We start from the raw sequence: 16550 nt of genomic DNA on the forward strand, positions 1-16550 counted from the left end.
TAAAAATTTTCATATTTTTTTTTTAAATATATATATATATATATACTTAATTAAATTTATTTTTAAGAAAATTTTTCCATTTCTCTTTAAAAAATGATCAATCAAGAACGAATAGTTCTTTCATTACTCACTAGATGTCAGCTCCGTTCAGAGCAATGACTGTCAGTTAAAAGTTTATTCTTAGGATTAAATCTTGCTAGAAAACTGGAAAAACTTGGCCTTTTCTATAGGCTTGATATTTATTATAAATCGAGAATTGTTACTATATTTTAATCTGTTTCAAAGCTCTCTCTCGTTCTTCTTGTTTGTTGTAATACTTTTCTCTCTTTGGTTTTCCTTTTTCTGTATTAAATAACACTTTTTCTGTTCCAATTCTATCTATAAAGTAGCGAAAATTACTTAAAATTCTACTTATTTTATGATTATTCTTGCTAAGATTGATTGTAACTCGCTGCGATGACATTCGTGTTTTCACGTCTTTCTCGCTCCCTATTTAATTCTACAATGTTAATTAGTGTAAAACCAAAATTTCTACATTCTCTACACCGCTACAGAAATCGGTAAAAAAAAAAGAGCGTAAAAAATTGATATATCGGAAATTTCCGGCGCTTATCTCTGTAGTTCCGAGATTGACGCGTTACTCTTTAACATAGTCGACTTACAAAGATTTTTGTTTGCCCCGTTTCTCTTTCTTGCTCTTTATAAGCTTATACAATGTTGGTCTGTGTTAAAGGAACATTTTACCTTCACCACTTGTTATATTGTACCGGAGCGTAAACCGTATACAAGTAAAAAATAGGGGGCCTCCAAGTATTACCCTCATCCACCACCAGTAGTAGTAGTAGTAGCCTAGTTGTTGTGATTAGATGGGCCAGTAGGGGGAAACTTTACTTCAATATTTTCTTTACTTTACTCTACGTTACTAATTAATACAGCAACAGTTTCGTTTAACTTAGATTAAATGGCAATAAAGACATTCAAACGCTTCCCTTTTGATCGCATTAATAATCTTAACTTTCAGCAATTTAGTTTAATTTCCTGAAGGTGTTCTTTTCCTATTGGTTTGTATGGAAGAGAAAAAGGAAAATTAAAAAAAAAGAATGAAAGATTTTTAATAAGTTTTGTAGGCATTTGATACTTTTTTTTTTCCTGAAAGTCGACATTTCTTTTTTTCTCTCCCCCTTTTCTTTTTTTTTTCTTTAGAGCTTCCATTCGGAAAGTTAAATTCTAACAATTAAAGAATATTCAAATAATTTTCGACAATTTGCAATCAACGTTCTTGGTAATAATTATTATCGTATTTTTTTTAATAGGAACCGTTCGATATCTCTTGTTCAGAAATATCCTGGATTAATTTGAAACATTGATGACCATCTGTCTCATTATCATGCATTATTAATCATTATTAAAAATGTAAAGAAATGAAATGACAAAAGAAGTAATGGNTTCTTGGAAGTGTTTATAGTGTTTCAGTCAGGTGATCACAGCGGGGAGAATCTCTTCAAGCATTTTGGGACAGATGCAAGAGCCAGCGGGGATAGAAGGATATCTCACACACGCACTTAATGCTAAATAGCTATTTAATGAGAAGAAATTTCATCTATTTATTTAATTAATCTATAAATAATTACTTTAAACCTTAGTTTATTATCATAATTTCCATTTGGGTTTTGGTTTTTTTTCTTCTCCCTTTCTGTACGTTCCCTCGCTTTAACGTTTTATTATTTCGTTGTTATGTTAAGAGATACTTCCTGGTTGAAGATCATTTCTATCTTTACAAATCTCTAGAGAGTGGGTTCTGGTCGAAAACGGACATACATCACATTCCGATTCAATTGAGATGCTCCAACGGTGACTCCACTTCACTCTTCCATATTGTAACCATCGTTGAAGGAAAATTAATTTAAAATTGTCCAGTTTTTTTCGTTAGAAATTTCCCTTCGACGTGCCAATTTATTTTAGGCTACTTTTTAAAGTTTTGGTATACTTTTCTAGCTTTAAAAAGGCTCGTGTTCGTTGCGTGCAACGACGTTTAAATTCGAAATCTTCGTCGATTATCCAATTTTAAACCGTTCGTACGTCGGTTAGTCCGAAAGTTTAACGTTTATTTGCCATTTTATTCTATGGTTTAAACGTTTATTTATCGGTTTAACCGAAAATTTTAACTCCCGTTTGTCGATTTATCCGAAGATTTATAAAAGTATCCGCCGGTTTATCATGTGGTTTAACGTTTTATTTCTCCGTTTACCCGTTTGTTTGTCTATAACTTTCTCGATTTATCCGAAAATTAATGAATATTATCGGTTTATTCGAAGATTTACACGCTTAATTTTCAATTCATACGGAAGTTTAAACCGTTCGTTTGTATGTTTGTCCGTAAATTAGATACGTAATGAATTTATCAAATATATAAAAATTTAAAATTTCGATAGATTTTCAATGAAAAGAGGGGAAAGAGAGAAAGAAAAAATTTTATTTATCTTCCACTGAATAAATAGTTTGTTATCACAAAAGTTAATTTCTTAATCCCTTATATTTTTTTAAAAGATCTTTTATCGTTATATACGAGAAAAAAAAGATGGAGAAAAATAATAATAATAAAGTTTAATTCGTGATTATTTAATAAAAGTTAAAAGAGCCATTATCTTCGAAGATAATCATGAAACAAATTTCGACATTAGTTTCTGTAACAGAGCTTGTTTAGCGGGGACATGACAAGTATTCTAGGTTTGACTTTACTGCTCTTGAACACGCAAATATTTGTCATGGAAGAATGCATAGTCTAATCAACATAAATTTTATTATGTATCCCTCGATAAAATAATAATTTATTAAACTTAGGATAATTATATTCGATTAATTGAATGAGGGGGGGAGTTATAGTGTTCGAAAAACACACTCGAAACTTTGGCGTGTTTCTAATTACTCTGTTTACTCTATATTAAAAATAATCTTTAATTATGATAAAAGTACATTTTTCTATTATTTTAATGCATTGTATGGTACTAAATTCTTCGAGATTTCGGTTAATTACATTCGAATTAAACGGATAAGGAGTTATGATAATTGAAAAGTGCGAGTGAAATCTTCGCGTATTCGTCGTTTAAATAAATAAAATTAAATTCTATAAATTATATAAAATGAGAAATTTTTACATTTTTAGATACTTTTGAGGTAAAATTTTATTGTATTAGTTTATATTAAGCTCACTTATAAGGGGTTAGAGAGGCATTTAGAATTATATAGAATTTGAAGGAAATTTACCGAAAAAAACTCTGTAGGTTGATAATTTCTATATGTATGTTAAGTAAATGACTTTATCAATTATGGAAATGGGAAATTTTTGCTATATTAGAATGGTATTTACGCATTTATTTAGCAGTCGGCCATGTTACCTTTAAGCGATCTTGTTGTACGAACAAAATAATCTGTTTTTAAGAAATCACAATCTGATTTGCAAGTATTTTTATAGGAAAAATGCATTTCGAGAAAGCATCTGAACTTGAAGAGTGTTTTTAACAACGTCAAGTAACATAGTCTCTCGAGAAATCTGTTTGCAGTGACAATGACATATAAAAAAATATAAACCTTTTGCATGCCAATAAATCATGACAGCTTTGTAAATCTCAAGAGATCTAATCCTAAATTCGTAAAGTCTTATATTTTTCACGTTTAACTAATTGGATATTTGGTTTGGAAAATAAATTGCATTCTTATTTTGAAAGACAAGTGTTATTGGATACTGCCTATTTATATGTTTGGAAGTTTTCTAATATAAAACAAAACTTTACTCATCAGACTCGTTTTATATTATAAATAACTGTTATTCTTTCATCTGCCACGCCTAGAACGTCTGATCTACCCACGGAAGACGAGTTTTACATTGAAGTATCCAATAACCTGCTGTGAACGTCTGGTCAACAGAAATTAAGTCCTTGTAAAAAAACCATCATATGGGTCACCATACAGCTCTATCAGACCCCCTCCCTTCTCTTGCACTTGTTGATTTAAACTTATCTCCAGCGTAGTTAGTCTGCTTACAACTTTTCTCCAGCATCCTGAAAGAATGGAAAAGAAGATCCTGTGGGAGGAGACGTACCTCTTCCGGAATTCTAGACACTTATATAAGAACATCCTTAAGAACAAGATGCTTGAATAGTCTATGATTTATTTTATTTTTAGCAGGCAAAAGAACAAAATAAAAATAAAAAAGAGTTAGAAAAGAAGGAAGAAAAAAAAAAGTTCGCAACATTAAAATTTTTGAAATCTGCAAACCAAACAGAAAAAAGAAAGCGGCTCCTGGAGAAATTTAAATTTTTATTATTTTACAAAATGATAAATATCAAATTTGAATTTCTGACTATCAATATTTCGAACTCATATATATATATACATATAGAGATAGGACATCATTTCCGATGTCATTTCATAAAGTTTTCTTTTTAACACCCAAAGGCATTTCATAAAACCTTTATAACTTATTTGGCGTTTTAAAATTTCAAGCAAGGAAAAAAAACTAGCGCATACTCACACACATACACACAACATACACAACACACACATACAGACACAGACACACACACGAATATATATATATATATATAAATGTAGAAATCTCAAAGCAAGAAACATGCAGACAGCAATCGAATCAGTACGAAATAAAAAAGAAAAAAACTAAAAAAAAAATCTTCACAGATTGTCAACATATCTTTGCCCTGAGGAATATAAGTAAATCTTGTCGTGTTCATTACAAGTCGAATTGTAAATCCCAAACCTACTATAGTTGATAAGACTATATTGATTTGAACAGTCTTTCAAAATACTCATTGTTGATTGGACAAAAGTTCCTTTTTAAAGAAAAGTTAAAGAAAATTCAGATCAGTAAAGGTCTGTTGATTTCCACAGGGATAACAAATAGCAGAGTTAATTTACCTGGCTAATTATGACTCAAGAACAAGATTATGCGAAACATGGTAATCCCTATTTCTGATGAATAAGTCTTGAAAATTTTGTGTCTTTTTTTTTTTCCTTTTTTCTTTTTCTTTATTTGAGTCGATCGTTTCTACTCTTGTTCCGTTAGACTTTAATTGACGAGAACTTTTTCTCTCGATAAGATTCTCCTATAATGTAATCCTTCTGATCGAAGTAGAAATTGAATCTTATCATTAGCTTTTCTTTCGTAGGAAACTTATCGAAACGTATTTACTACTCGTAATCTCTGAATTTCTATGATTTTCCAGACTACAGCTTATACTTAATTAACGCTATTATATATATATATATATAAATTTATATACAGTCTATCCTTAAATAAAGGAAATGGTATCATTCGATACGATAGTTATCTATGTAAAGTGATAATGGATATTAATTATCGTTAACTGAATAAAAAAAAATATATATATATATGTTATATTTCCTTTTATGTATGATTGATGATAGTAAATGTAGAATCGGTTATATAAAATTTATAGTTATTGGATACTTTTTAAATGATTAAAATCGGGATAAAGGATAATCTAGAACGGCGCCGGTAACGTGTAGAACGGTTTGTTTGAGGTGAAAAAATCAGTTTAAATATTAAATAAATTAATTAAATTATTAAAGGACATCAACATGTACATGGTTGTGTATAACTAGAAGAATTATTCATAAAGATATGTTAACTATTTAAGCACCTAATCACTCTGCGCGTTATTTAAAGTACGCTCTTAGTTGTCAAAACGAATGTAGATAAGTATCGCTTTGTTGGGGCTAAAAAATAAATATAAATATATATAAATTTTAGAGTTATTGATATAAATATAAAGTTTTCTCGAAGATATCGAAATAGAGTTTACATTTCCATTTAAAATATTATAGAAGATAATTTTAAGAAAAGCAGAGAAGTGAGGCCATGGTAGAAGATAAATGACTTTTTAACTGCTGGCTTTTGGAGTTAATTGGCTAAGTGCCACCGAAAATCAACTTTCCGCTTCATTTAAAAGCCGAACATCTTTAAAACTATAACTGCCAATCAGTAGGACGCAGTGCGGTGGTTCTGTATCGGGACATTGTTGTTTGGAAAAACACTGTTATGGGCCGTCCCCGTCTATAAAACACCCTAGATACCAAAGTAACAATCGATCCATTTGCGTGTTCACAATACCCCCTTTGCCCAAATGTAAATGATGGTTATATGGCGTGTAGCCACATTTGGCATACTGTAACCTTCAGCTATAGTTACGGATTTCCTAGAATTAACTGAAAATTCGGTTACGTATATGAAAATTTTCCTTTTTTTTTTTTTTCTTCTGTGAGGTGAGAAAAGCGTTCGTTATCCGACTATGTAGTCGGATGTAAGTAGGTTCCTCCTAAACATTGTATGCGACAAAAACCTACCTCAATTATTCCAAGATCAAGCCCTAGGCAAAAGATAGAAAAAAAAAGTCGTCAGCCATAGCTTCTACGTCCTACCCAATTGGATACTGCTCATGTAGAACAGAGCAGTGTCTACAAATATGTTGAACGGACCGTGTTCTCTGTCAGAGCGCAGCCGCGCCTTTAATGACGCTGCACGTCGGCAAGGATTGCCCTGTTTCTCTCATGCAGTCGTGTGTGGAACTACACCAAACTCCTGTACAGTTTCGCCGTAACTTACAGGAAAGTAGTGAGACACCTGTATCTACTAATTGCACTACTTGTGATCCCTATGGTTTTTTTCCATCTAAACAATCTTTCTCCAGATTACGGAGCTTTGGTGGATCGCCAAATATGTATTCGGTAAATATGTAATTTAAAAAAATTAGGTGAAAATAGTTGAAAATTTATGTATAAAATTTTTTGTTGTTGTTGTTTTTGTTTAATTAATTTTTTATGTATAGAAACCTGCGTTGGTTTGGTCGCCCGCACCTGACCCACATGGAAAGAGTTCTGGTAATACATCATCAACTCGACCCGGTTCACCGTCTTCAGGTTTAGTACATTGGATGTCCATGATGGCAGACCATAACCATGATGTACATTATATGTGGAACGGAGTGGAGGTATGATGATAATCATTTTATAAACCCACACGTCGCTCCCCATTCGATAGTAGCACGTGTTACTGTGTTTACAAATACAAAATCGCTTCTAGTCCGGTCCACTTTTAACTCGTACTCCTTAAACCCCTCCGCTTTGTAATTGCCTTTAAGGGTAATTAGACGGATTATCTTTATCAAATTAACCACGTGATCGAGTTTGCTGTAGGATTTACAAATATAGCCTTAGGGTTACCTTCGTTTTATTCCATTATCTAAATCCTAGAAATGTTCGGAGTTTCGTTGATATTTTTGATAGATGATGACGATATTTTCGGTCGAATATTCTCCTGACTCATTAAAAAAGATCGAAGCATCTGTGCGGTTTGCGTGCCAGATCAATTCTTGTAGAAATTATAGACGAATTGCATTACACTTTACAATTGAAATTCAATTTGTAATTTATTAAATTTATTATTTTCCTAGCGGAAGCTTTATTGTAATCTTCTCCCTAGAGTAGTAACGTTACTATGATTAAGCGGTTTCCTATACGAACTTAGGATAATCGCGCGTGATACGTTCTCTGCAACGTCTTCCTTCGATGCAGGAAGAGATAAGGGCAATATGTAGAAAGACATACATTCAACATAATTACAATAATTACCTATACAACTAATATAAACACGGGCAAAAGTCGTAACGTTAAAGAACTCCGCGTACGCTTAAACATGCACGTTCTTAAATCGGAGATGGCAGAAAGCAAGCAATTTAAAATATATTATAGAAAAATACATTTTTTTCATACCTTTTAAACATTTAAATGTAAGGTTTTTAGAGATTAATTTATTAATAACTCTTCAGATTCGCATGCAATATTTAAATGGAGAACCGCTTTTTTTTCGCGTGTTTTTTCCCCTCCTCTCCTCGTACTTTTCTTTTAATCAAAAGCAATCTTTTGCCTTGAACTTTTATTTTACGATTGGCGACGATTTTGTACCCAGTTTCACCTGCGATGTTTGGCCAGTTGCCATGCACATATGCAATTCTGCGGCGAAAATGTGTTACCACTACTTTCCTGCTACAACATGGAAGAGAGGGAGAACTCATTTTTAAATGGGACAAACATTGAAAATTTCTTAATAATTATTCATAAGAAAACACATTTCTATAGCAAAATATATGACTTCAAGAAACGATTTGACTTTTTACAGAAAAAAAATAAATAAAGGAGGAAAAAAAGCAAAATTTTTACAATATCTGACACGCGAATCTTTCAGCTTAATTTGGTCGAGTGTTGGTTAAAGAAAACTCAGTTCATTCAATTATTTTTCGAATGTGGTAAAGAAATTACACAGCCAAAAACACTTCTTTAAAAGCTTCTCTTATATATGGATTCAAAATAACAAGGGGATGTTTAGTTTGTAACCGGTAAAGCGGTAAATACCACAGCCAGACATATATTACGTTTCGATCTGGTCCTCTGGTGATCAATCAGGTTGTGTTGATAGCGTGCCCTACAGTCACCCTGGGTGCCGGCTTCTCTGCTTTTTTCTCCCTTTGGGATTTTTTCCGATTCTTTTCTTTCTTCCATTTGGTTTAATCTTCTTTTTTTCGCTTTCTATTTCTGTCAGGGTAATAGTTATCTGGGTAGAAATTTAGTCCAATTTCTTAGACAGATCAAGTCTAGACTCATATCTTAAGCGGCTAGATGAGAACTAACTTAAAAAAAAACCAAACAAACCTTACATTTCATTAATTCAACTAAAAATCTTGGTTTAATTAAGTCTAAACTTAGCTCAAAACTCATCGAACTTAGTGGAAAAGAAGTGTAAAATGATAATCGAATTAATGAGTTGGCGAGGGTTTGGATTAGTTTCTGGTGGTGCGATGTGTCGGAATTTGGTTATAAAGGCTAAAATCGTATGTAGAAACATCCGCAGAATTATCAATTTATGATTCTCGGCATTATAGATTGCATAGAAAATTTTATCTTTAAAAAAAAGGGGGGCTGCAATCGATATAAATGAACGATATGGGTTAAGTGATAGATAAATGGTAAGTGCATAAATTGTGTTTATTTTACTTTACAATTTAACATTTTTTTTTTTAAAGAAAACTACGAAATTCATCAATCCGAAACTTTAATATAACCTAAAAATACCAATAAAATTATTAAAGGGCCATTAAACATTACATAAATTACAATTTTTACGACAAAAATGTGTCGAGTTAAAAAAATTCTTAACCAAGAAACGTGCGTAAATGGGTCTTAATATATAACTTATATATATATATATATATATACGTTTTTTAATCTAATTAAGATATAATTTTATAAGTCTTTTAGTCATTTCGTAAGTTCTGTGCGTAGTTACGTATCCATCTGTAAAATTTGCAGAACTGTTGGGGGATTACAAAAATGATAGTGCTTGTGAGGGGCGGGTGAACTATCATCAATCATAGTGCTGTGCTCTTGTCAAGTAACAGACGCGGTGGCCAGACTATACACAAGCTTTTTCTAACTTGGAAAGATAATCTTGTAAAGCTTAACGCCGAACACATACACATAGATACAAGAAGAAGTAAAATCTGTAAGATTTTCCAAATCGAATCGAGGAGATCAATTTATTGAGAATTTTCTGGATGGTCCCTCTTTTTTTTTCTTCTTCCTTCTTTCCCTTCTTCCATATATATATATATATATTTTTTATATTTATTTATTTATGAGGAAGTTATGCTTTCTGGAAAGTTTTTGAGGCAGGTGAAAATGGGGATGACCACCGTGTGACATATAAAACCGATGTTAGAAATGAAGACGTCTTGGAATTGTTCGGAGGAGAAATCTTCATTCTAATGCCATCGGTGCGGAAGTGCTTTCTAAAATAAGGATCTCACTAGCAACAGAAATAGTTTCTCTATCCTAATATAGGTCCAAAAAGTCGGGTTTCCAACAACATGTTTAAATTTATGATCATTTTTTAAATATCAGACTTTGCCGAGTTGTTAAACAAATTTATATCACACCTCGTCGCATAGGCTGATGTTAAAAATTCGGATAATCTTACAGAATATTTTTCTTTACAAATTTTAAATATTTAATATATATATTGAAAAATCTTATAGTTTTGCCCGAGTTTAAAACTTTGTTAAAAACTTTCCTTTTCGTGAAAGCTTAATGACTGATTTTATTCTCGATTTTCGTGGTTTTGGAGCATCGAAAAATACTCTTTTTCGAATACCAAAAACACTCGATTAAAATGGGTTTTGGAAATCGCTTAATAAACAAGTAAAAATTTAAGAAAGGGGAGAAAAAAAATTGAAAAATTTCGAAATAAAATTCAAAAAATCTTAACAAATTTAAATAAATTCTTGGTTGGAAGTTAAACCACTTCGACTTCAAACTTGAAGAAAAATGGCATCGATTGTTTGGCGAACTAACTGCTAGCATATTGTCTTAATACGAAGAGTTATTTATTCTTTTGTAATGATAATTTTTCGCTTCTGTCGCGGCACAAAATGTGAATTTCTAATTATGAATTTTTCCCGGGATTCAAAGGGTCTTTCTCTCCTCTCTCTCTCTCTCTCTGTACTCCCCGCTAGAAAACGTTGTAAGCAAATGGTGTGAATACGTAGTGCCCGGAGATTCCCGGAGGCCCCCCGAATGTCAAATGACTATCATTAATTGGCAAAGAAGCGGCCCTTGGTGGTCCTCTTGGTCATACGCTCCATCGATTTTTCCTATCGAAAGGCCTGCTAATTCTTTCCGACTTATGCGAAACGTAGATTTTCATACGTATGAAGAGCTACATTTAGGCCCCTATTTACTATAGATTGCTGTATGTATTAAAGGCCTCTCTCTTTACTATAGATTCCTCCACTTATAATCTTAATTATACCCTTTCTTTTAGTTGTATTTTACTGTATATTCCTGTTACCGCAGCTATACTTGTCATTGCAGCTTCCTACAGCTATAATGTTGCTGTAGATTCTTATAAATGAAACTTTTACTGCATTCTTTACACTTCGAAAACGCATTTTTTAGTATTAAATTACATAAAAATTGGAAATTACGCACCAAATTGACGCACTTTATACACGAGAATTCAGTAATTTTTGCCTTATATAAGAACTTTTAACAAGCTAAATTCACTTTTTGACAATAATTTTACATAATAACGTTAGTCGAGATTTATATTAGCCACTTTATTATAGTTTAATAAGCAAATGCTTCATAACCGTATCGTTAAGGTGATTTCTCTACAAAATTTGATTCGTTTCCATCAAATAAAAAAAACCTTATAAAACCTTAAAATTGACATATTTAACGTGTTAAATATTACATAAATTTGGCCCTCCTACGTTTTTTAAACACGAAAATAACGCGTTAATGTGCCTACTCACCACAACTCTGCCGTTAACTTCTAACCAAATGTTGTTAGAAAAATCCCAATTTGTTAAGAGAAGATTTTTCATATTAAATTCGAAATTTTAAGAGAGATTTTACAAGATTTTAATATCCACAAAATGATATTTTAGCCATTTTTTAACCAACTAAACACTATATTAATTAACATTAGAGGACTTTTAGGTGTATTTATAGCCGTTTATCTTTATTATCGGTCGATAGTGTTTTACACATCAGTTGAGAAGTCTGTATGGTCGCATTTTTAGTAAGTAATTCACACAGAACTGTTTCCTGCCATAAGAACAATACTTTGATTTCATTTTTTTATACACAAGAATAAAAAAAATATATATATATTATAGATAAGAAGAGACGTTAACATTATGTAAGTTGTTCTTGGAAGTGTTTATAGTGTTTCAGTCAGGTGATCACAGCGGGGAGAATCTCTTCAAGCATTTTGGGACAGATGCAAGAGCCAGCGGGGATAGAAGGATATCTCACACACGCACTTAATGCTAAATAGCTATTTAATGAGAAGAAATTTCATCTATTTATTTAATTAATCTATAAATAATTACTTTAAACCTTAGTTTATTATCATAATTTCCATTTGGGTTTTGGTTTTTTTTCTTCTCCCTTTCTGTACGTTCCCTCGCTTTAACGTTTTATTATTTCGTTGTTATGTTAAGAGATACTTCCTGGTTGAAGATCATTTCTATCTTTACAAATCTCTAGAGAGTGGGTTCTGGTCGAAAACGGACATACATCACATTCCGATTCAATTGAGATGCTCCAACGGTGACTCCACTTCACTCTTCCATATTGTAACCATCGTTGAAGGAAAATTAATTTAAAATTGTCCAGTTTTTTTCGTTAGAAATTTCCCTTCGACGTGCCAATTTATTTTAGGCTACTTTTTAAAGTTTTGGTATACTTTTCTAGCTTTAAAAAGGCTCGTGTTCGTTGCGTGCAACGACGTTTAAATTCGAAATCTTCGTCGATTATCCAATTTTAAACCGTTCGTACGTCGGTTAGTCCGAAAGTTTAACGTTTATTTGCCATTTTATTCTATGGTTTAAACGTTTATTTATCGGTTTAACCGAAAATTTTAACTCCCGTTTGTCGATTTATCCGAAGATTTATAAAAGTATCCGCCGGTTTATCATGTGGTTTAACGTTTTATTTCTCCGTTTACCCGTTTGTTTGTCTATAACTTTCTCGATTTATCCGAAAATTAATGAATATTATCGGTTTATTCGAAGATTTACACGCTTAATTTTCAATTCATACGGAAGTTTAAACCGTTCGTTTGTATGTTTGTCCGTAAATTAGATACGTAATGAATTTATCAAATATATAAAAATTTAAAATTTCGATAGATTTTCAATGAAAAGAGGGGAAAGAGAGAAAGAAAAAATTTTATTTTGATATCTTCCTTTTACATTTCTTTCGGTGTATATCACAGACTTCGTTCGTTTTATACCGAACTTTAAAAGAATATAAATCTATACCAGTCTATGGGTTTACTGGAGAGGAAAAGTCATTTTCCCTCCTGCATATTTTATTTTCACAGATATTTACTTCCTCAAACTACAAATCTTTACCGTTTTTTTTACGTTAAAAAATTCGAAGGAGGAAGAGAGAGAGAGAGAGAGAGAGAGAGAAAGAAGGGGAAAAAATTCCCTAATTTATTTAGGGAACACAAGAGTCAAAGTTTGGTATCGACCATACACGAAAATAAGTCATTCTAATCGGAATTTTCAGGGAAACTTCCGTAATAATACACCTCTAATAGGCGGATCAATTTTCAGAAATGAGGCAAGATGTCAAATTATTAAATGCGAATATTCTGTTATAATTTTTAAAACCTGGAAGAAAAATAGATTTTTTATTTATTTATTTTTTCTTAAAATATATCGAACTAACCAGCTCCAATTAAACTTCATTTTGTAGTCTTTAAATTTATTAAAGAAGTAAATTATTTTTTTTTAAAATTCGGAAGAATTCCAGATTTTTATCAGGAGTAACAGTTTAGTAATTGTTATCCGCCATTTATTTATTTTATTTACTTGTTTAACTGGAATTAAATTTATGATATTTGACGAGAAATGTTTCAACTTATCGTCGAAATTTATAAGCAAAGCAGATAATAATGTAGAAAAAATTGAAGGGAGGGAGGAAGAGAGAGAGAGAGAGAGAGAGAGAGAGAGGGTGTGTGAGAGAGCACAATTTTACTAATGCAGAAGAGGTTAGGTTATTTAATACACTCTAATCGATGGTATAGATTGGGATAGGAATTCTTCCAATACATTCTGCAACCCTCCATCATTATGCGCAAGAAGCGCAAGAACGCGTTTCCTCAATTGCCCATTGAATCTAATTATATAGAAGGGGTCCACCAGGAGGTCTTTTGTCGCCACCTTCCTGGCGTGCTGTTTTGGTTTACGCTATATATATATATATTTTTTTCCTCCTGCCAGCAAAGGATAATAAAGTTAAAAAAAATTAACGGATTAAATTATATTTACCCAAGAATTATATATGAAAAGACGATTCTTCTCCGACTGTCCGACTAGAGGATTTCTTGGATTAGGAGCGTAATTTTCATAATCCAGCAGGAACCGTTTACCAAGTCCCTAAATTCTTCAACAATAGAACTAATGATGGATTAATGCGTGAATAATACACTTTTGGAGCACTTCTAGAAGGCATTTTCTATCATTTTTTGAAGGGGGAAAGTTTATAAAAATCGGAAACAACCCTTTATTTTGAAAATTGATGATGGACCGTAAGCCATCATCGAGGGGGGAAAAACTTGATTAAGTCATAATTACTGTTAAAAAGTATATTTTTGTGATGTCTTGAGCCTATTTTAGTTGCAGAAAGTTTCAGAAAGACATTATTTTTAGTTGCACCTTACTATTTCTTAAGGAGAACATATTATACGGTTACTATTTTGAGAACGTCGACTACTATTTTAACTCGGTACATGGATCTTTTTTCGGATTCTTTTCGGGCAAGTAAAAATATATGAGAATCTTAATTATCCATTAAACGATTCCTTACATTTAAAACAACATCTTCTAAGGTTTACATTCATTCATTAAGCAATTTAAACGGGGAAATTAATCGTTATTACCTTATTAAATTAACCAATGAATAGGCCTTTTGATAACATTAGTTACGCCCGTCACTAAAGGCCTCGAAACACGTTTAATTAATAAATTATCCATTTAAATTTCTTCTTAAACTCCTCTAGGCTGAGAATTTTTACAAATTTACAATTATTTAAGCATACGTAACTCCTTAATCGCGCTTACGATCGCTCCTTAGAAGGCCTCTAAACTTCGTGACGATTTTAAAATACGTATGCATACATTACAGATAATTTTTATATATATATTTGAACATAGAAATAATTTATTTTTTCTGTCATTTAAGTAACTTTTAGTAGTGATAATTAGGGATCAAACTGCTTAGAGCCTGGAGTGATGCGTTGTTACATCGAGATGCGCCGATTCTTAGACTCGAAAATATTTAACGAGGCCCCAAAAAATTTAACGAGTGTAATAAATGCCTCAACTGGGCCATTTTTGAAACCGTCCGACACAAAAATCGAGCATTTTTTAACTATTTAAATGGCGGTAATGGCATCAGTGCCATGGTAATTATATACATCCATAGCCTATCCTTTAACTTAACTGACGTGACGATTTATTCCAACACTTTGTAGGACCCGCTAAAAACTCGTAACAGGCTCATAATAGGTTAATGTTTATTCGAATTCCTCTAGATGATTTCCTGTTAGTAGGAGCCATTTTTTTTAAAAAAGAAAATAAATGTATTAAAATTCTCTTCTTTTAAGTCGCATCTCACCTTCTTAAAGAGTCTTATGGAGGGGAGAAAGATCCTTATTTTTCTAATTACTCGGATAGTTTTCGCTTTATTTTTTTGGTAGAAAAGTTGTTTTAAATATTATTTTATTTATTAAAAAAATCTTTTTAAAAAATATAATAAAAAGTTTAGTATATTTTCGCGACTTTTACTCTTACAGTTAACGAATTATTTTGAAAAACAGTAAATGAATCCCTGTATTGAGGATGTTAAGAAGAAGGAAAAAAAATCCTCTGAAAGGATTATTTTGAAAATTTTCTAATTGCTTCTAAGATATTTCTTTTGTAAACTTATCTACTTTAGCACAGAGAATTTCTTCTTCTCTATTTTTTTTTTTATTATAGATAAATATATTTCTCTCCCTTCTTCTCTCTTCTTCCTCTTCATCCTAAATCCCAACCAATTACAAAATGGCGTAAAGAAATGACAGTAGAAAAATTTACCTTTATTAACTATTAAATCGAATATTATATTTAATATAAATGGACATTCAAACTATTTATCGACTGGTGAGTAAAAGTTTTGTTGTAACCATGACACCCCATATTGATCAATGTTTTCTTTTCTCACGAGATCCTGGCGCCATCTGATGAACATTTATCGCATTAAATTTTCATTATATATATACATATATATAACTACACATTAATAATAATATTTAAAATAGCAATTCGATGTAAAATAAATAAATAATTTTTTTAAATATATAAATATATATTTATATTAAAAATTCGTACCTANTTTTTTAAATGTTATAAACTTAAAAATAAATTATATAATGCAATATTTTTGGAAGTTTTCGAAGTCCTCTTCACACTTAGAAGATAACAATGAAAATATGTCAAGTGCATTTGTTGTAGCATCCCATTGCTTTAACAGTGTCTGTTGTCCAATGATCTTGCCAATTTTCGTAGGCTACTTTCCAAATATATCCTAAGCTTAACTCTAAAAACTTTAAAAATCAGCTCGTAAACTATGAAACGTCTCTGTATAACTACAACTGTTATAATAAGAACTTAAAAAGTAAAGGCAAAAATAAAAAATTAATCATTACTCTAGTTTAAAACAGCCAAAAAAATAACATAAATACGTCTTAAACTTTAATTTTGAGCTTAAATATTCGTAAAATTTCAAAACACATTATTAATTGAAAATGCAAAAATATCGATTAAATTCTTTATTATTCGCTACATGTTTTTAATAATTGGGATGGGAATAAACGTGGTGGCAATAGTATCAAGGCTACTTTT

At 31.4% G+C, this 16550-nt stretch overlaps 1 protein-coding gene across 4 annotated transcripts in view; it reads left to right on the forward strand.

The window, feature by feature from the left end:
- Positions 1-16550, forward strand: part of LOC111641525 (zinc finger protein rotund-like) — an 87543-nt gene that overhangs the window by 7521 nt on the left and 63472 nt on the right. For 2 of the 4 annotated variants that reach the window (XM_023387699.1, XM_023387700.1), the window contains exon 2: positions 6864-7025. In XM_023387699.1, coding sequence (XP_023243467.1) covers positions 6864-7025 — 162 coding nt within the window. Of the gene's footprint in view, positions 1-5435; positions 6763-6863; positions 7026-16550 lie in introns of those variants that run through there. The other 2 variants (XM_023387696.1, XM_023387697.1) reach the window with 2 other exon arrangements.

Source organism: Centruroides sculpturatus, unplaced genomic scaffold (genome assembly GCF_000671375.1).
Source record: "Centruroides sculpturatus isolate CEXI.00-Female unplaced genomic scaffold, Cexi_2.0 scaffold1580, whole genome shotgun sequence".
NCBI lineage: Eukaryota > Metazoa > Arthropoda > Arachnida > Scorpiones > Buthidae > Centruroides > Centruroides sculpturatus.